Source organism: Spodoptera frugiperda, chromosome 5, assembly GCF_023101765.2.
Source record: "Spodoptera frugiperda isolate SF20-4 chromosome 5, AGI-APGP_CSIRO_Sfru_2.0, whole genome shotgun sequence".
In the NCBI taxonomy this organism is placed as follows: Eukaryota; Metazoa; Arthropoda; class Insecta; order Lepidoptera; family Noctuidae; genus Spodoptera; species Spodoptera frugiperda.
This window is the reverse complement of record NC_064216.1, coordinates 2781098-2801042: the sequence shown is the minus strand read 5'-3', so window position 1 is coordinate 2801042 and position 19945 is coordinate 2781098. Positions and strand designations below refer to the sequence as shown.

Below are 19945 nucleotides of genomic sequence, written 5' to 3'. Positions count from 1 at the left end.
ATCGTATTTGACAAAACGTCAAATTGACAGACATTGCGATGATATTAAAAGAAGAAGAAATGAAAAGAGGTTTCTCATTGAAGGAGGTTAATATAATGAAGAGGTTTGGTTATTCATGATGCGCCGGAATATATTAATTTGAATTTTACAAAACGAATAGCAATTCGTTAAATAAAAATTATCCTTGAACGTATGTTAAGTGGTATTGTAAATTAAATCGTATTTGGTCGAATTTCGACCACTAGACGGCCACTAGTATCAATAACTATGTGAGGCCATCAATAGCTTTATTTCTTCGAGTTTCAGTTTCTAAATTGAGTATCTCGCAAATGCGTAAAGCTTTAGAAATCCTGTATCTCACACGAAACTCTTCTCCGTCATGTTTTTCAAATAAATTTATCCTATCTGGTACACGACGTCGTCGTGGAAGGAGCGAATAAAGATGATAGGCTTGAAAGGGACGTTATAAATAATACTGTAATAAAGTAAAAAAATATTACTAGCACTATTTACAAAAGAATTGAGAGTTTAATAACAAATTTAATGGATGTTTGATTAGGCATTAAAAATTATAACCCCAAACTGTCAATTTAATGCTCCTTTAGCGCTAATGACGTTTTGTGCAACGTAAAAAATAGGCTAAAGTCCCGATTTGACGTTTCTTTAATTAAAGTTAATCCGGCATTAAAATAAGATAGAAATACTTCTTTGTGCAACACTTTAAAGCTTCATTAATATTTAAAGTCACTTTAAAAATTTAATGATCGTTCCTGCAACTGACTGTCAAACTTTAGGCTCCACGAACCCTTGTTAAAATTTCCAATTGACACAACTGCAACTAATGAACACCACCCTAAAATTGACTATTGAAGAAAATAAGGTTTCCATTTGAAAAAAAGGTAACAGTATAAAGTATCAAAAGAAATATCTTTGTAATATTAATGTGATTGGTGTGCTTGTTTATTATCGCAAATGGATTCAATGTTAGGAGTAATTCTGACTCGGTACTTAACAAGTCGATTTCTGTATTTAGTTTTTATCATGACCAGGTGTGAAAACTCACTCTCACATAAGCCATCATTACGTACCTAAATCTTGTCGCGAATCCCTAGGGGTCCGTGTACTCCACTTTGAGAAACCCTGCTCTAGAGTGACGGCGACGCCGCAACAGGTTAAGAACGCCTTTAAGGTGCTTGAGGTTCTCTAGATTTAATTCACCTCAGCCGATCAGTACTTACATAATTAGAATTTATGATAACTTTTACCCCATTTAAGGTTGAGGGCAGTAATATTGTCATCCCTAGGGTTAATATCAACGACAATATGCGTGCAAAGAGGACGGAAATACGTAGCTAGGACGTAATATTCCAGGTTGGAGAGGCCATCTTGTTTGTACCTCTCCACAGCTCGGCTGAGGAGGTGGAACCTGGAATGATAAATATTTTATCAGAATCTTTGATTAAATAGTGGTCATGACAATACAATATGTAGGTATACTATGTAGTGGTGCCCCAGAGGTTTAAGTTACTACCTAATCCTCATTCACTATGGGGCGAGTTCGAAACCTACCAAGGGAAAGTAGTACCGGGGCGCCCAGCTCGAAAAGCGTTAGTAAAAAAGTGTCACATCAAAATGTCAGGCAATCGAATAAATCCGATACAAAGTAATATTTTTCGGGACTAAAAAATTAACCCCACAATCGTAAGAAACATATCTATGTACGAGTACAACACACGTACAAACATACACATACAAACGCAATTATTAATATTAAATATCTGTTAGCACATGAATATCTAATTAAATTAGTGTTTGACACAATCGAATGCCTCCCCGGCTAATTAACAGTATTAATTACATTCAAGGAGGAATATCTCACGTGATCTGCGGTAGACCTATCAAATACCTAACAAACCACACCTCAACTAACATATTATGTACCTACCTATTAGCAAGTATAACAGCTACCCTTAGTACGAGTTTGCTTATGATGAACGAAAACGAAACGAGAGCCCGCTCGGCGCTCTGATTGGTTGGAATTTACGCAGCCTGCCAATCAGAGCTCCGAACGCGCCCTCGTTTCGATTACTTTAAACGTAAAGCAAACTCGTACTAAGGGTGACATAGGATCCACTTAGTTTTAAGTCTTTCCGTGGTGCCTAGCTTCTGGGCTTCTCCCAGTCGTGCAGTCTATTTTGTGCCTTTAAGCTTAAGTAATTCTGTCTCCTGCATTAAATTCACCGAGGGAAGTGGAAACTATAGTTTTTTATTTTTGTACTTCTCTAATTATTATCATTAGAGATAAATCATAGAGAGGAATAAATTAGAAGATATTTCTTGTGATTTATTTCGTTGCGGGGTCCAAGACAGTCATTCATGTCCCTAGGACGCGGCGGACTTCAGTGTTCCGATGTTTTCATGTTTATATCTACTGTAGTGGTTTTGGAGGACGAGAAGGGCTTGTCCCATTAAAATAGATAGATAGATAACACGCTTGTTACTTCAGTTAAAACTGTTATATTGCAAATTACCACCTTTACCCTTTCTCTATAAATGTTATTCACATGTTATAGGAAGTTACCTGTATGGATTGGCTGGCTCTCTTTTATGTGGTAACACGAGGTACGTCCCCACAGACTTCTGGTATCTCACCACTGGGTACCCGGCAGCGTGGAGCCTGGAATATGGAAGGTCTTCAGTCAGGAGCATAGTAACCTAAAGTGCTGGGGAAGCTCTAGGCGCCAGGAGTAAGAGGACGAACTTGAAGGAAATAATAAGTATTCAGTAGGCTGCAAGACGTCGCCGCGTCAGCACACGCTGCTCATGATGAAAAATCCCTCTGTGACTCGAAATCAGTGGAGCTTTTCTTCTATAATTTACATGAGAAAACCGTGGTTTTTAGTTAATTTAGTATGTCTCATTATAGTTTCTTACAAAAATAAGTATTCTAAGCTATGAAGAGGCCTATGTGCAGCAGTGGACGGATATAGGGCTTTAAATTCATCATCATCATCATCGGATAATGAATTTAAAACCCTAAGGTAATCAAGGTTTCAAAGAGAGCTCCGGGGTTGGTCTACTAAGAGGACATAGTGCATGCCTCCTTTCCGCAGATGGTGGCCACCGGGAAGATTTAAATGAGGTGAAAATCCCAAAACCCCTAGATTTGCCCCCAAAAAGCTAGACGCCTTTTTAAAACCATTACGTTTCCCCCGTAAACAAAAAAATAAGGTAATCAAGGTTTCAACTAGTTTCTAGCATGTAAGTTATTATTGCCCCCTTACCTCCAGAACATGTCATTATCCTCTGCCCCCCATCCGAAGTACAAGTTGGAGAAACCGTTGGCTCTGTTAAACTGCTCCATAGTCATTGAGACCACACCGCCGAATAAGGATTTAAACGAATATGTTATACTGGAAATGTAAAGAGATTAGCTTTATATAAACTTACCTAACTATAAAAACCATATGCCGCACTCAGAGACATTTAATGACCACTTAAACTATTCCTTAGTTACCATTTGGTTTAAAAACGGTTGCTTAAGACTGGGTTAAGTAATCATTAAATGACTCTGAGTACGGCGGTAATAGAATATTTTTAATCAACAGCTAGCAAGTCTAGGCATCAAAGAATTAGTACGCAACACTTATCGAATGACTGTTACTTAACCCAGTCTTTAGCAATCATTTTCAGAACAAAGTTGTTACTAAGGAATAGATTAAGTAATCATTATTGTCTCTGAGTGTGGCAGTTAATAATATGTTGATATGTTGATGATAAGAAAAAAACAAGTCACATCTAACTACAAATGTAAAGTTTAAAACGTTGTGGTCCCTACCAATATTATGGAAAAATATAATTTCACATACAACAATAGTGACCAAACAGTGAGATAGCAAAAGGCCTCACCAAGAATATCATATAAAATATGTATAACTAAGACACAAAAACTTACTTAAACTCCCTTCGAATATCGGTGTCATTAACGTGGGCACACATATGCCTGGGCAAAGTTGGGCAATTGTACATGATGTTCTCGTCAAGAGGCAGCAAGTCCAGATCATGGAAAATGACGCAGAAGAACTTGTTGAACTTCATCATCTCTTTATACCCAGCGTTGAACAGGCGACCTTTGTTGAATAGATCGTTACCTGCAAAATATTTATGAGTGACATTATCAAATTAACAAAAAATCACGGTTTACTCACTCATAATGGAGAAAAGCTCTACTAGTTTCGAGTCATAGAGGGACTCTTCATCATGAGCAGTGTGCGCAGACGCGGCGACGTCGAGAGTAGGCTGCGCGACGTTGCCGCAATCTGCGCACGCGAGTAAACCGTGATTTTTAGTTACTTTAGTATGTCTCACGATAGTTATTATAAAAAGTACATTACCAAGATTTGTCTTAACAAATATTCAGAGGGCATAATTCGAGTGTTTTTTAAGGTTAATGCTATCAAACAATTACTGCTTTTAGTCCTCTGATTGGTTAGTTAATTGCATCTGGCCAATCAGAGGGCCGAACGTCGTTAATTTAAACGTAAAACAAACCCGCACCAGGGTCTCAGAAGTCTCAGACTATCTATAGTACATATTCATTTGATTGTTAGTATCGAATATTAAACAATATTTAGGTACAGCTCACCATCCTGCTCGATGACAAATATTTGATACTCAAGCTTCTGACGCATCAAGAACGGATGGATGTTGTTTAGGAAAATACCAAGATTTTGTTCTCGGTTCCTGCAAATCAATACAATTATTATTCATGAGGTTTATCTGTAATAAAACAAATGAAGCGATTAAATAAACCAAATAGCCTAGCCTTTAATCCTCCACCTGTATTGTGAAGGTACAACAATTCCGACGCGGAATCTATTCCTACATTCCGGTGGATGATAGGAACCTCCTTTAAGAACGCCGGGAAAAACATTCTCCTGTGATATATTCACACTGGTCAAATTCAAGTGGAATTTTGCTGAAACACATGGAAATATTAGTTTAATATTGATTATTTCAGATAGGAAATAGAAGTATTTTCTTTATGTTTAAGCCGGTAAGGCTTCATATTTGTAGTTAATAGGTAGAAGAGAATACCAATTGAATCAGGCCTTATCAGATTTGTGAAACGCTCTCAGTAATAGCATTATATCTTCGAGATAGTCGTCAAGCAGACGGATCACCTGATGGTAAGCAATCGCCGCCCCCACCGACACCCGAAACACCAGAGGCGTTACAAGTGCGTTACTGGCCTTCTGGGGTTAGCAATTTAAGGGTTGTTGGGGAATCGAGGATTGGGAAGATTGGCGGCGGGTAATTGGGTCTCTAGGGCCTCTTTAAATGCAGAAAACTGTATTGTGTGTGATTATGTAAAAAAAAAGAAAATACCTAATGCCTTCAATGTCTCATTGTGCAGTCTTCTGCGGATACAGAATGGTAGATCGTTGTATTTTACTGATGGAGTCTCTGAAACAGTCAATAAAACATAATATTAATTTAGCAGTTTGCTACACGGTGTGGTTTCATAAGAAATCAACAATTTTATTAAGACACTCAGAAAGTACCATTATCACTTTTTGGCCGATGCGAGAATAAAACCCGCGACACGTTGCAAAGCACCCGGTCACCTGGGGCCTTAATCTGCTATTACAATTGTGTCAGAATGGTCGATCATTGAGCAGTGCAAGAGGGATGGAGCTATACAACCTACATAGCAGACTAAGGCCCCTGACCACAGTATCAATCGTGCAGCCATGTATTGCATTAAATTACTTACTTGCCTCGGTAGTAGCGCTGACATTGTGGGGCGTATCAATTGAGGATGTTTTAAGATTCTCGGCGTCTGTAACGATAATTTTTAAAGAGTAATAGATTCACTATAGATTCCATAACTTAATTAATTCCTCTGAAGTGTCCTCCAGGTTATTTCAAGTATCATTGGGCTTTCTGGCTTTAGTAAATTCTTAGTTGTAGTATGGAGTCTGGATTTGTACGCTATTTATAGCAATAGCAATCGAATAGACATCCCATAACAAAGGACTCATGACAAAATAGGCTAGTTTCCTACTAGTCAAATTCAATCCTTTTTTCGAAACGTCAAAAACGATATTTTCTATGAACTTTGTATGAAATACTCTATTATGACGTCATCAGATTTTGACGTCAAATAGCAGACTTATTTCTAGAAATTTAGCTAGAAAAAATCGAAAATTAAGTAGTTCATCAAATTTATGAATGAGAGTGTGATTATTTTTGAATATTTTATTGTATTGAAAAGTTGTAATAATTTATTTTTGACCGACGATACTACCCAATTGGTGACAACTGGATGTAACACCTACTTGGTGTTAGATCCAGTTGTCACCACCAGCTCTTTCTTGAGCCCGTTGTATTAGATAGACAATGATATGTGTGGGACTTTGTCAAATGCCAATGCCTTCGGGAAACAAAAAGTGTATCATTATGTGCCGTTATACTTTATATTAGGTACGCAAAAATATTAAATTTACGTAACTCAAACTAAATTAACTAAAAATCACGGTTAACTCACGTAAATTAATGGAGAAAAGCTCTACTAGTTTCGAGTCACAGAAGGACTCTTCATCATGAGTAGCGTGCGCAGCCAACAGACTACAGTAGGTAAACCGTGATTTTTAGTTAATTTTGAAACAGAATTTACAGTTTTCATCAAGCAGTTCCTGTTCCACAATCTTCTCGTAGTATATTTTGTCGAGATGTTTAGTCACGGTGAAGTACAGCAGTGCAGCCGACAGGCACACGAGGACGCCCCAGGGTTTCCACCTCCATCGACGTCTCCGGTGATCTTTGACAGATTCCAGACATTCTTGAAGAGATGCATGGCGTTCCCGTTCTATAAATACCAAATACACAATACACTACACTACAATAATTTAAGTACAAAGGTCTGCATATGGGTCCAATGCATTTTTCACAAGCTATTTTATGAGTCTCATGTCATTTTACTAATATTATAAATGCGAATGTTGGTGAGTTTGTGTACTTGTTTTTTACTCAAAACGGCTGACGGGATCGGGATGAAATTTGGATCAGGAGTAGATTATGATCTGGAATTAGAGAATACAATCCCGAGCATGTTTTTCAATCCCGGGATTACGGGATTTTAAATGTGTAATCCCGGGATCCCGGGGCTATCCCGGGATTAGACTTTGTGGTTTCTAATTGGGCTCAAATGAAAACAGAACTTGAGTTATTTAAAAAAATCCACACTGATTTTTATATCGTTGCACAATATAAATCACATAACAACACAATACCTACAGTACGAAACGAAAATTGACAAAACAATCAAAATACTTTTGCAAGAAATTTAAAAGACAACACAACAAAACAAATTAGAATTTCGAAAATACAATCGCAGGAATATCAAAGCATCCAACGTTTCACTTCCAAGCCTGCTTCGTAGTTTATTGCCAATATAAGCAGCAGCTGAAAACGCTCGCTCAGGTTCTACGCTGGTTGGAGGAATAGACATTAGATATTTATTTGCTATTTCTAAGTGATATCCACGAGTTCCTCCATTTTCGAACAGGCTCATTTCACGTCTAATACTATTTGCCAACCCTGATTCATTTTGTATTTGTACTTTAGGATCTGGGGAATTCATACTCTTATCAATTTCCAGCTGTAACTTTTCCTTTAATGTCAATCCTAAAAATCCCGAGATTAGCCAAGTACAGTCCCGGGATTTTCGGGACAAGAAAACGGCCGGGATCCCGGGATCCCGAGATTCGGGATCCCGGGATTGTATTCTCTATCTGGAATACACAAAGGCTTACTTTTTATCCGACAAGAACGTGGGCGAAGTAGCTGACAGAAACTAGAAACATTTTTTATGGTAGTTTCGGAGTTCGTGCAACTTTTAAGACAATGTGTGAGTTGGAAAATCTTAAAAAAAATACTTACTAGAACAGCGTTGTGTAGAAACAGCTTTAATAATCTTTCTCACAGGAAAATATGTGTTCATATTAAGTCTTGAACACACAATGACACATAGACCGACACTTTGTAAATAAGCAATTTTCTAAATGCGAAGGATGTGTACAAATAGCTAGTTTGTGTATTTGCAAACAATTCGGTTTAGACAAGACATGTTCTTTGCTACGACTTCGCTTGCCTAACTTAGGACTATTAGTGAGTTTTTTTTTATCGTGGAAAATCATCCTATGATCTTCCGCCTTGGGCGAGGTGATGAGTGTCAGACTCCTACTGACTAAAAACCACCCCGTTCCTACTGCTGCTTTTCGAGCCGAAGCCCCGGTAAACCCGCTAGGTAGTGCACAGCTCCAGAAAAATGTAAAATTCACGATTTTGCGTGTCATTCTTGCGCAGGGGCCATGCTAATCTTCTCTGCTTCGTTCCAGTTTTAGTATATGTACTGCCGAAGCAAATACCGATTTGTTTTTAGGTACCTACCTAAGTATAATATACTTATTAGAATTGTATTATTACCTATTACCTAACTTATTACCTAAGTACCTAATGGCAAAACGGAAAGATCCTATTAAAAAAAAAAACACAGGTTTGCGTTTTCATAGTTTTACTTTATTTTATTAAAATTAATTAATTAAATATATTTTTTATGTATACGTAAAGAAAAATACCAAATCAAGACAAAACAATATAACAAAAAGAAATCGAATCCCACATTCACCCAAACAATTACAATCCAATTTCGACTTATTGGCTATCGATTGTAGATACATTTAAAAAAAATCCAATAATTATTTAAATAAACCTAGATACATCTAAAGAAAACTGCGTCTAATTACAAGTGGCAAAGAGTTTTCTTTTCGAAATCATAGTGTATTTATGATGTTTTTACACCATGAAACTTGAAAAAAACTTTTGCCAAAACTAAACGCTACTTGACTCTTAATACATTTTCGATACATATATCTAATAATAATAATTTGTATTGAACGATGTCCACTAAAATGTGAGAATATTTTTTTAAATTGACTTAGTTAATAATTTGCGCTTGGTCCTTCCTCGCGTCGAATATAAAATTCCAGAAATAGGTATCTGTTGAGAAAACAAAGGACCATGTGAATAAGGTTACCGGAGGCCTAATCCCCCCGAATTCCTCCCTGCCCTTTTTCCAGCTGCCAATCCAGTTGTAAGTCTGGTGTTTGGTGTAGTAGGTATTCAGAGGCGCCCAAGAGATGTGCCGTAACAGGCGTTGCACCTTGGGATCTCCGGAGCAGGTTTACTAAGAGGACTCGGTGCTTCACACAGGTGTTGAGGATGGCCACTGGGGTAGTTTTAGTGAGGTAAAAATCCCATACTCCCTAGTATTTTATCCCCAAAAAGCTAGGCGCCTTTAAAGTAAAAAAAATTATTTAGAGGCGACATTAATTGCTTACCATCCACAGTTTGTCGCCTAAATCCCAGATACCAAAACAATCCTCAAATTACTAACCCCTAAAAGACTGGCAATGCACTTGTAACGCCTCTAGTGTTCCGAGTGTCCATGGGCGGCCGCGATTGTTTACCATCAGGTGATCCGTCTGCTCATTTACCGGCTTATCCGCATAAAAAAGCACTTACCTATGGAAGAATGTAGAGAATTCCTAAAGGAATATTTGAAATGAAATAGTCCAGCTTTCCAAAACTCAAACCTGTGAGTTATCTTGTCATTTTGGTTTAGCTGTTACCACTTTGCAGCTGAATGGAGTTTGCCACCACGTTGTAATAACACTCAAACACAAGAATAATTGATTATAATTGACAACAAGACCACCCATTTTCGGCGAGCGCAAACATTGTTTAAGTTCTCCATCATTTTTTTTATATTTGATCCACATTAAGGATCATGAGATGATGAACATCATGCGCTTCTGTTTCTGATCCATTGCGAATTAGAAGTCCATCTTCTAAATGCTGAACTGTGGAAAAACAAAAATGCCCATTGTGTTCAAAATTATTTTACATTGTAGTAGTTTCTATTATAGGTAGCTGAAGCTAAAATCTTGTTATAAAGAAAATTCTCAAAAATAAGCATGGGCCACGCTTAGTATGTAACACCAAAGTGCATTCAACCAGATAGATGACCACCAACAACAAAATTATGATCATCATCATCAGCCGAGAGACGTCCATTGCTGTTCAGCAATGGATGTCTCTAAAAGGCATCCCCCTTAGTCCTCCACGTAGAACGACAAGCCGCCACCTGCATCCACTGACTCCACCGAAAACCAAGATAAAGACAAAAAATATACTATTAAATAGTATATTAAATAGTATTAAATATTTTTACTATTAAATAGTATATTTTTTGTCTTTGTAATTTTGCCTTAGGCATAATAAGGTACGTAATACTTACTTACATAGGTTATTTTGTCAGTTTTAGAAATCCAGAACTGCGCATGATTAGTCCAAAAGAAGCTCTAAACGTCTGACGTCCTCAGACAATTATATCCATATTTTTATTTTAAAATAGGCAGTCAAGTTTAAAGGCTTTTTGATATATTTTAAAGCCTATAAGTACTAAGTCAATTTCTAATATTTATTTTCCATTTTTCCCTACAATTTTAGTGACATCCCCAATAACTTAGCCAGGTATGGCCCCATTAAGGAATTAGGTGATTTATTTCCGAGTCGTCCCAGGTCTCGGACAGGACCCTAGAAAGTACCGAGAATGGATCCCAGATACTATCAGGCAGGCACAACATTGTCTTAGACTGTAGACTTTGATGATGTCCCAACTTCTAACGCGAATCATATTTTGATATTTTTACGCTTATTTATTTGATTGAGAACAAAATAATTTTAATATATTATCATTAGCTAATCCTTACTCAAAGAAATTTCCTACTTCTGCCAACCAAGTGACATATTTCAAACGTCAAGATTTACTCCTTTTTTTAAAGAATATTTGTTTACCTGCGTGTAACTTCATCCTAGCCATTGTCCTCTAGTCCTAAATACTCTTTGATCTTTATTTTTTTTTCCATTGCCTTGTCTTTGCCCAACAGTGGTGCTATTTAATAAAGCTCCATGATAGAAGTTAAAAATAATCAGTATTATTTAATCAATCAGCCTTCAGCGAAGGATCTGGATCCATCTGGATCGTAAAAAGAAAATTAGAGATGATAAAATAATGTCATTGGCTCTCTTTAAATTACCTTGTTCTAGAGATAGGAAGTAGAAGACGAAACGTACGTAAACGTACATACGTCTGATATCGTGACCAATGAGACAATCTAATTCATGTAACTTACAGAACTAAAATCGATACCAGTCCTTGGATAAATTAGACTCTGTAAAAGGTACTCAATGAAGCATTAGCACAATGTCTAGAGGCGAACCAGTAAGGCCTTACTAGCTGAAGGAAGTGAGAAGAGGTTTATTTCAACAAACTAAACCACGACCTCCTTTGCCAAACAATACTTGTAATAAGCTTGTAATACTTTTTGCAATCAATTCATAGACAAAAACAGACACAACAGAATAATTGGCAAAGAGTATAATAAGTATAATTGGAAACGTGAACAAACATTTGCAATGCCGTATTTACAAATATTCTTATTAAAATTATCTCTTTATTAATCATTAACAACATCATTACACTTCAAATGTGGAATTTCGGTAACTTGGGAATCATAAGAAATAGCAGCCTGAAAGCTGTTCCTCTTCAGTTGATTAAGAAGGGCGTATCCAGTGACCAGAGAATCAGTGCTGCCAAGGGGTTTTCCTGGAACCCTCCAGTTCCTAGATTAGCCATCGTTTTCTTAAGCAACGCCTTTGAGCATATTACCAAGCGGAACAGCATTTTGACCACAATGTACAATAGACACTGACGTGTGACAGAAGAGTCCATTGCGACTTCGACTCTCATCATAACATAGGCCTCCACAACCACAGTAATGCGTTGCCGGTTCCATTGTGCCCGTCTTCCGCAGTATCGCTGCGTTGGATTGGTCATCCTATTTATTATATTGAAGTGTTGCTTCGACCTGCTGAGAGACAACAGTAGTAATACATCGAGTGCTAAAAACCTAAAGAATGATGTCGTTAACGACACGCGAGAATTAGCCCTCAAGGATTACTACAAATATCCCTTGGAGAATGGCAGGAGAATCGCAATGGGTACGTAGCATGACATGGTAATAGGGATGATGATGGGGTATGAAAATTAAATATCTTTTTAGTGCGTCAGTTAGGTAATGAAGACATATTAGACACGTATTTTGTAACGTCGTGTGTCGCGGAATGCTGCTCATGAATATGAGCCTCTAGCATGGCTTGAAACCAGTCGAGTTCCTCGTCAAACAAATACGTGAGTAAGCCGATAAAATAATAATTACGTATTTTTTTATTTCGTCGTATAAGATAACAATGTTTAGATAAAACGAATCAAAGTTTAGGAATGAGGGCAAATATGTCTATTCCACGTATAAAACATACCTGGAATTGACGCCACGCGATATTTAAGATCAATATATTTTCGAAAGTATTTGGTTCTGTAAGAAAATAGAAAATACTTGTCTAATATTTTAAAATAATCTTCCAGGCGGACATTAAAATACAAATTAGTCATCTACCCTAATTGCATCAAACTCCTAACATAGTCTTCTCTTACTTCTCCCCACTTTAAGTAGGTACACCTCCCGTGGGTGCAATAGGAGCCTAATTATATGAATTTTCACAGATCTCTACCACTACAACTCTTCATATTACTGGTTCATGGCAATGAAATCACGTTTTAAAAATATCGGTTAGTAATACTATCATGTATTTTTTTTTTCTTTATTAATAAGCAAGCATATAAGTAGGTGAGCAGGGTGCTCACAATAACACAAAATGCCACATACACAATTTACCTTTTATCCCCGAAGGGGTAGACAGAGGTGCTCATTACGACACGTAACGCCGCTATACAATGTCCACCCACTTTTTACCATTTGTGTTATAAGTTCCATGTAATAGGGGGTGAGCCTATTGCCAAAAATAGTTTTTAAATCTCTTTAGTACTGAACAGCACTGTATCACCCAATATGCGTCTTTTATTGTAGTATGATATCTTTTTCCCTTGCTTACTTACTAACTTACTTATTTGTATCAAACAATATTATTTGTATTATTTGTATGTATTTTTAAGGTACAACAAAAAAATTTTGGGAAGTTGGAACGAAGGCACTTTGCGAATTATGGCCATTGAGCAATCTTTTGGGCAAGTATCTTTCTTTCATCGCCATACTCTGAGTCATTTAATGCTTACATTACCCAGTCGTTAACAATTGTTTTCGAAACAAAATCGTTACTAAGGTGCAGCTTAAGTAATGATTAAATATCTCTGAGTATGGCATCTAGCACTTTTAATTTTGTGTTCCAAGTAAATAATTATTGTAATGCAAAAGTTTGTTACCTCTTTTATCTGTATCTACTTAACCAGCTCGTGAATTTATGTGTGCATGTATTCTGGAATACGAAAAAGGACCAGACATAAATTCATGCCGGCAAAACCGCGGGTAGTGTCGTATCGTCTGTAGTGTTAATTTCTGGAAGTAGCAGTTCGATCTAATTTTTTATACTTTGCACCTAAAGCTTCTGCTACTTATATTCTCCAAAAAAGAGAGAAATCATTTAATTCTCTTGTACCACATTATGGTAAGGAAGGAAATAAGAAACCAAAAGATCTACTCTAATTCAACGAAAAACGAAGTTTCGTCCGAAAATTCGCTAATTTCGTACTACAATTCCATTTATTGCGAATCTTTGTGAACAAAAATGAACGAATGAAATGAAGATAAATAAATAGGTTTTGATTTGAAATTAAAAATTAAAACGTTATTTTAAGTAATTTCATTAGTAAATCAATGAAACTTAAGGCCGAAAATTAAACGAAACTTCGGATTCGAGATCCGAAGTAGGCTCCCAGTTTGTATCGGAGACAAAAAGGTAGAATAGAAATGTAGAGAAATGAGGTTTAACTATACATATATATATTTTTTTACAGGACCTATAACAGTGGATAAAAGAGAAGTGGATCTAGAATGGGTAGCGAAAATTAATGACCACGTGGAGCCCGGAGGGTACTTCGCCCCGACTTTCTGCCGCGCGAGGCAACGTGTGGCTATCATTGTGCCGTACCGGTAACTAACTAGACGTATCACCCATTTTATATAACGTACTACCCATTTTCACCAATACCAGCCAGACAAGGTAGATAAAGCCTCACTGATAACGGTGACCAGGGTAGCCTTAGTCTGCTACGGACAATTGTGTCACAATGGTCGATCATTGAGCAGAGCAAAAGGGATGGAGCTATACAACCTACATAACTCCGTCCCTCTTGCACTGCGAGATCAGTGATCGACCATTCTGACACAACCAGGGGCCTTGTAATAGCTAGACTAAGGCCCCAGGTCTGTCTAAATAGCCCACTCTCTGTACCCTCACTCTCACAAGCCATGGGTGGGTCTCCACACGATCGAAAATAGGTCAAGCGCAAGACCAACGTCTTTACATGCTTTCTGAGGCACGGGGGTGAAACATCACCGATCTTCCTGCGGGCTAATAATGATGGGTGTATGCCAAATCGAATGACAAATAATCGACCACTATAAATCGAATGTCTAAATACTCGATATGTGATTTATTAGTAAATTTTGTGTTTTTCTTGTACATATTCTTAAAAAAATATATTGGTCTTTCGATAGAATTAATGCGATGCGTTGAACGCTCGATCAAACAAACATTCGATATTTTGAACGCTCGATGTATTGAGTGTGCTATACCTAGTCTAGCAGTGGCCTGTCAGAAATTCAGAATGCTGTTCATGTTAAAGATTTAGATTCAGATTTCAGCTATGATCTTCCCACTGCAGGACAAAGGCCTCCCTACCTTCCTTCCATTCCTCTCTGTTTAAAGCTTTTTGCGGCCAATCCTTGTCATAGCTGTTGAGTTTGTCCCGCCATCTCCTTTTGGGCCTGCGGCGACGTCTGTGGACGTTGAGCGGGCTCCACGTTAAATGTTAAAGGATAATATTAATGTGTTTCCTAATTTTCAGAGATCGCCGAGTGAACCTTGGTATTTTCTTGCTTCATATACATAAATATCTGAGACAACAATTATTGGAGTACAGAATTTTCGTCATAGAACAATATGGTAAGATACAGAGTGTTACAAAACCATGTCTGTCGTTGACACCATTGTCGATGGCGGATACTCCCATTATTGTTGTTGTTGGGCCAAAATTTAAAGATAATCAATAATTGTATTTTACTAGATTCAAAACTTTTGCGCTGTATACAGTTTGGAATATCGTATGACATCACTGCTAAGGGTTTTATACAAAACTAGCAAACCCAGCGAACTCCGTTTCGCCATCTGCTCTTTTCTCGTTTTTTTTTTTAATTTTGCTTTGCTATAAACATCACGGAACCCGTTACCTTTCCATCGAATGCAAAACCGTGGAAATCGGTCCGTGCGTTCTGGAGTTATAGCGTCAGGAAGGAAAACCCGACTTATTTTTATATAATAGAGATATATCCACGATCCACGTGGACATTAAAATACAGCCCGAAAAAAAAATCTTCTGGAAAATCTGTTTTTCTTATATTAACAATACAAAAACACTTATGTTTAAAGTTATCAAAGTTCTGAATAGACTACAAGTCGTATACGGATGTTAAGTTTCCTTTTTATTTTATTTTATTTTAAAAGGGAAGGAAAAGTTCAACAAGGGCACTCTATACAACGCCGCGTTCCTGGAGACGCAGCGGTTCGGTACCTGGGACTGCCTGATCTTCCACGACGTGGACCTGATCCCTGAGGACGAGAGGATCTCCTACACCTGTTCTGACCATCCACTGCATTTGGCTGCTTCTGTAGAATCATTGAATTATAGGTATGTAAGGCAATACGCTATTTTTTTACTCCTTTTTTTTTAAGGGAGAATATCATCCAATGACTTCTCCCGCCTTGGGCGAGGCGAGAGGGAGTGTCAGACTCTTACTGACTAAAAACCACCCCGTTCTTTCTCCTGCTTTTCGAGCCGGAGCCCCGGTAAACCCGCTAGGTAGTCCGCAGCTCCGGATCAGGCATCAGCCCAACTGGTGGTCTGATGGCACGCAGAACGCGACGCGCCCCACGCCGGGTGTGATTCTGGTCGAGCGGTGAACTACCCTTGCTCGTCGTCCGCAGACCCGCACTTACGGTGGCCGTAGATCGCCGCGCGACTCCCGACGCCCGGAGTGTCTCTCGCGACGGTTGGGGCGTAAGGCAGATACCAGACTAGTTTCGAGAAAATTATATAGGAATTATTCGAAAAATATGTACTTAGATCATAAAATCTATGAATGAAAGTGTGATTATTTTTTAAATATTTTATTGTATTGAAAAGTCGAAATAAAACATAGGCCACTTTTTATCCCACGAGAACACGGACGACGCCGCTGGCAGACGCTAGTATTATATTATTATGTATAAAAATGTCTTGTTACAGTGTCCTCTACCCGACTCTCTTCGGCGGGGTCACTGCCCTCACTCCAGAACAATATAGACAGGTCAATGGCTATTCTAACTTCTACTGGGACTGGGGCGGAGAAGACGACGATTTATACAACAGGTGATACCAACTGTTTTCACACTTTAATGTAGATAGTGAGTACATTGATATTTTGGTAACTTGCTACTGCCCGCGACTTCGTCCGCGGAAATTTAAAAAAAAAAGGGTTGTACTACCCCTAACATTTAGGGGGATAAAAATAGATGTTGGCCGATCCTCATAGATACCGGATGAGCACAAAAAATTTCATCAAAATTCATTTCATCAAAATCAAGCCGTTTCGGAGGAGTATGGCAACGAAAACTGTGACACGAGAATTTTATATATTAGATATGTAACGTCAAGCCTTTTAACCTTGAAGGCAGAGGTGCACGTAATGCCACTGTACAATGTACACCAATTTTTCACCATTTGTGTTATAAGTCTCATGTAACAGGGGGTGAGCCTATTGCTATACACTGAACACAATTCCAGACTCCATGCTACTTACTACTGAGAATTTTCTTGTAACGATAGATAGTTTCCGAGTATAAAAATCAGTAGCAGCGCGACAATCGCCGCGTCGTGTGTCGCGGAATGCTGCTCATGAATGAGCCTCTATCATGGCTTGAAACTAGTCGAGTTCCTCGTCCAAACATTACGTGACTAAGCCGATAACATAACAAAAATACACTTTGTTTATTTCAGAATTGAGAGTCAAAACATTACCATGTTTCGGTACAACGAGACGTATGGCCGCTATGCTACACTTACTCACAAACGCAATAAGGAGGGATCAGAGAAGTAATCCATTGTTCTTGGACTTAGATCTAAGGCCAGCCGTACACGGACTGTTTCAAGCATAACCAACTTCTTGAAGCCGCGACTGCGCGATGAACTATAGCCATTCTTTCGCCGTCGTACACACGACTGCTCGAGCAGTCGCGACCGCTTCAAGCCGTCAACTGCATAATGAAATTCCATCGTGCCGTCGACCGCTCGCGAGCGGTTGCGAGGCATACACCGACTGCTCGAGCCGTTGACTGCGCTAGAGCAGTCGACAGCTCTCCGACTTCCCTCCCCCCGCCCTTTGCGGCCTCGCGGCGTCTAACTCGTCTGTAGTAGAAAATCAACTGCTCGAACAGTTGGGTAGCGTAGCTCGAGCAGTCAACAACCGACAGCTCAAGCAGTCGATGCCGACCGCTCGAGCGGTTCGTGTATTTCGCACAGCCGCTAACTGCTCGAACAGTCCGTGTACGGCCGCCCTTAAAGGTCGAGAGGTCTTAAGAGACGCAGATGTCAGAAGTGGACGCCTGATGTGTTTCAGCTTTCTTTTTATAGTACATACGGATCACCTGATGGTAAGCAATCACCACCGCACATGGACACACAACACACCAGAGGTGTTACAAGTGTCTTACTGGTCTTTTGGGGTTAGGTATTTAAGGGTTGTTGGAGAATCGGGGATTGGGAAGATTGAGAAGGGGGGTAATTGGGCCTTCGGTAACCTAAGCAATGTTCAGTACCCTTAGTACGAGTTTGATTTACGTTCAACGAGATCGAAACGAAAGTGCATTCGGCGCTCTTATTGGTTGGTTCATTCGCGCCGGCCAATCAGAGCGCCGAACGTGCTCTCGTTTCGTTTTCATTCAACATAAAGCAAACTCATACTAAGGGTCTGTACCCTTAGTATGAGTTAAGTTCAGAATAGCATTGCTGTCAATGCTATTCTGAAGTTACAGAAAAGCATTGCTGAACCTGAGAAGTGTATTAACCAGTATTTCTTCTTGTCGTCTATTACAGAAGTCTACTTCTCATGATATCCAAGAAGAGGGCTCAAAGAGAAGGTCTAATAACAACAGTATACAGATTAGTAAAGGTGGTTGAAGAAAAATTGTATACGCACATTCTGGCCGATGTAAATCCAACAAAAATGAAACTCGATATAAAGAATTTGATACACAGACTTCTGGAGGTCTACGGCGACAGTATAGTGTTTGGTCTAGAAGAATTCAGACTCGGTTATCCCGATCCCCTAAAATCGAAGACGACAATGAAAACTTTTGTTAAAAAATTTAGTTATAAGTCTATTAACTATTGATCTATTGAACACGGGTAAGGTACGGTGACAGTGTGTGAAATCATGAGGAAATCGTATTAAATTAAGTTATTCTAAAGTTTAAAAATTAGTAATGTGTTCCACCCTGACGCTATAACTCTAGAACGCACGAACCGATTTCCATCGTTTTGCATTCGTTGGAAAGATCTCGGGCTCCGTGAGGTTCATAGCAAAGAAAATTCAGGAAAAAATTCAAGAGAAAAGCAGGAAAACAGGGAGAATAATTTTTCACATACAGTGCCATCTCTGATACATTACCATGTACTACAATGGCGTTGTTACATAAAACGAAGCCATCTATTGGCAAAACGAAGTTCGCCGGGTTTGCTAGTCAATTTTAAAATCATGAGTATTGGTTAAGATCGACACAATGAAATGTTAAAAATCGAATATTAGTTAAAAATTTCGATTAAAATTAGAGTGTTGATTTCTATTTACCCAGAATGATTTCATTATTGTCATAAATTATTTGTCTATCTTTATATCTTAGATCATAATTAATAAGTTATATCTTTACGATACTTAAACTTTATAAAATAGGTCCCGGTAACATCGGGTTTCTTTGACCCTAATTCTATAACCAATAGGAATCCAGAACAAAGCGTTTAGTAGTTTTTCATTGGTCTAAAAGTTTGGGTCAAAGTTACCCCCTAGGGTCAAAGAAACCCGATCTTACGGTCCTCTATTTATGAACAACGTGTCACCGTACCCTTCCTATGTAAAAGCACAGATATTTTAAATTTAATGTCAACAAATTGCAAGTGAAGAAAAGTAATTACATCATGGAGCAAATGTGAAAAAATTCTTCGCAATTAATAATAATTGAAAAATTACATTTGTCACTTATTTGCTTAATATATTAAAAACTATTTTTCCTACACTTGGAATCGGATGTTGATTAGATTGATAAAGAAAATAAGTACTTTTAAAGTGCCTTTATGTACTTAAATTATGCACTTAGTAGGTGATTTTGTATGTATAAGTTTTAGTCATTGAGAGTTGCTGTCCTTTGCTAAATTACTTACAATGCAATACATGACATTACAAATATCATTACGTCTTTTATTTATTCGAAGAATACCAACGCAGTTATTAGTTTTTTGTAAAATTATTTTTGTGGATCAGGGTGTTTTTCCACCAGATATGTGCTATGTTACGTTGCTGTGGATGCGTTTAGCTTTCACCAATGCTGCTATGGATGGGTATTTACTATCGATTTATTGCATACTCGAACTGCGCATCTTCCTCGCACAGCTACATCAGTAGAAACGGTCACATAGTTCCACACATAGCAC

The 19945-nt window shown here is 38.2% G+C and overlaps 2 protein-coding genes and 1 non-coding gene across 3 annotated transcripts; 1 reads left to right on the top strand and 2 right to left on the bottom strand.

Moving 5' to 3' along the window:
* Positions 1 to 537: 537 nt before the first annotated feature.
* On the bottom strand, positions 538 to 8025 carry LOC118272133 (beta-1,4-N-acetylgalactosaminyltransferase bre-4-like). Its single transcript, XM_050693673.1, has 10 exons — positions 7945 to 8025; positions 6680 to 6871; positions 5777 to 5842; positions 5389 to 5466; positions 4840 to 4978; positions 4646 to 4743; positions 3956 to 4151; positions 3285 to 3413; positions 2582 to 2677; positions 538 to 1426 (listed from the first exon to the last, which is right to left on the bottom strand). The coding sequence occupies exons 1-10, from the start codon at positions 8003 to 8005 to the stop codon at positions 1243 to 1245; spliced, it is 1239 nt and encodes a 412-aa protein (XP_050549630.1). The 5' UTR covers positions 8006 to 8025; the 3' UTR covers positions 538 to 1242.
* A 300-nt stretch (positions 8026 to 8325) lies between these two features.
* Positions 8326 to 8432, bottom strand: LOC118272285 (U6 spliceosomal RNA). Its single transcript, XR_004783347.2, has one exon. It is a non-coding gene; the product is annotated as a U6 spliceosomal RNA (small nuclear RNA).
* A 3045-nt stretch (positions 8433 to 11477) lies between these two features.
* Positions 11478 to 18990, top strand: LOC118271849 (beta-1,4-galactosyltransferase 4). The gene is made up of 9 exons (XM_035588092.2): positions 11478 to 12129; positions 12692 to 12757; positions 13142 to 13213; positions 14000 to 14135; positions 15053 to 15150; positions 15709 to 15892; positions 16490 to 16612; positions 17240 to 17335; positions 18335 to 18990. The coding sequence occupies exons 1-9, from the start codon at positions 11907 to 11909 to the stop codon at positions 18630 to 18632; spliced, it is 1296 nt and encodes a 431-aa protein (XP_035443985.2). The 5' UTR covers positions 11478 to 11906; the 3' UTR covers positions 18633 to 18990.
* The last annotated feature ends 955 nt before the right edge of the window (positions 18991 to 19945 follow it).

Coding starts and splice junctions, on each gene's coding strand:
- LOC118272133 (XM_050693673.1), bottom strand. CDS start 8,005: ATGAACACATATTTTCCTGTGAGAAAGATTATTAAAGCTGTTTCTACA. Junction 5,843..6,679: donor GGAACTGCTTGATGAAAACT/GTAAATTCTGTT, acceptor TTATCGTTACAG/ACGCCGAGAATCTTAAAACA. Junction 2,678..3,284: donor GATAATGACATGTTCTGGAG/GTAAGGGGGCAA, acceptor TCCATATTCCAG/GCTCCACGCTGCCGGGTACC.
- LOC118271849 (XM_035588092.2), top strand. CDS start 11,907: ATGCGTTGCCGGTTCCATTGTGCCCGTCTTCCGCAGTATCGCTGCGTT. Junction 12,130..12,691: donor TGGCAGGAGAATCGCAATGG/GTACGTAGCATG, acceptor GAATTTTCACAG/ATCTCTACCACTACAACTCT. Junction 15,893..16,489: donor GTAGAATCATTGAATTATAG/GTATGTAAGGCA, acceptor GTCTTGTTACAG/TGTCCTCTACCCGACTCTCT.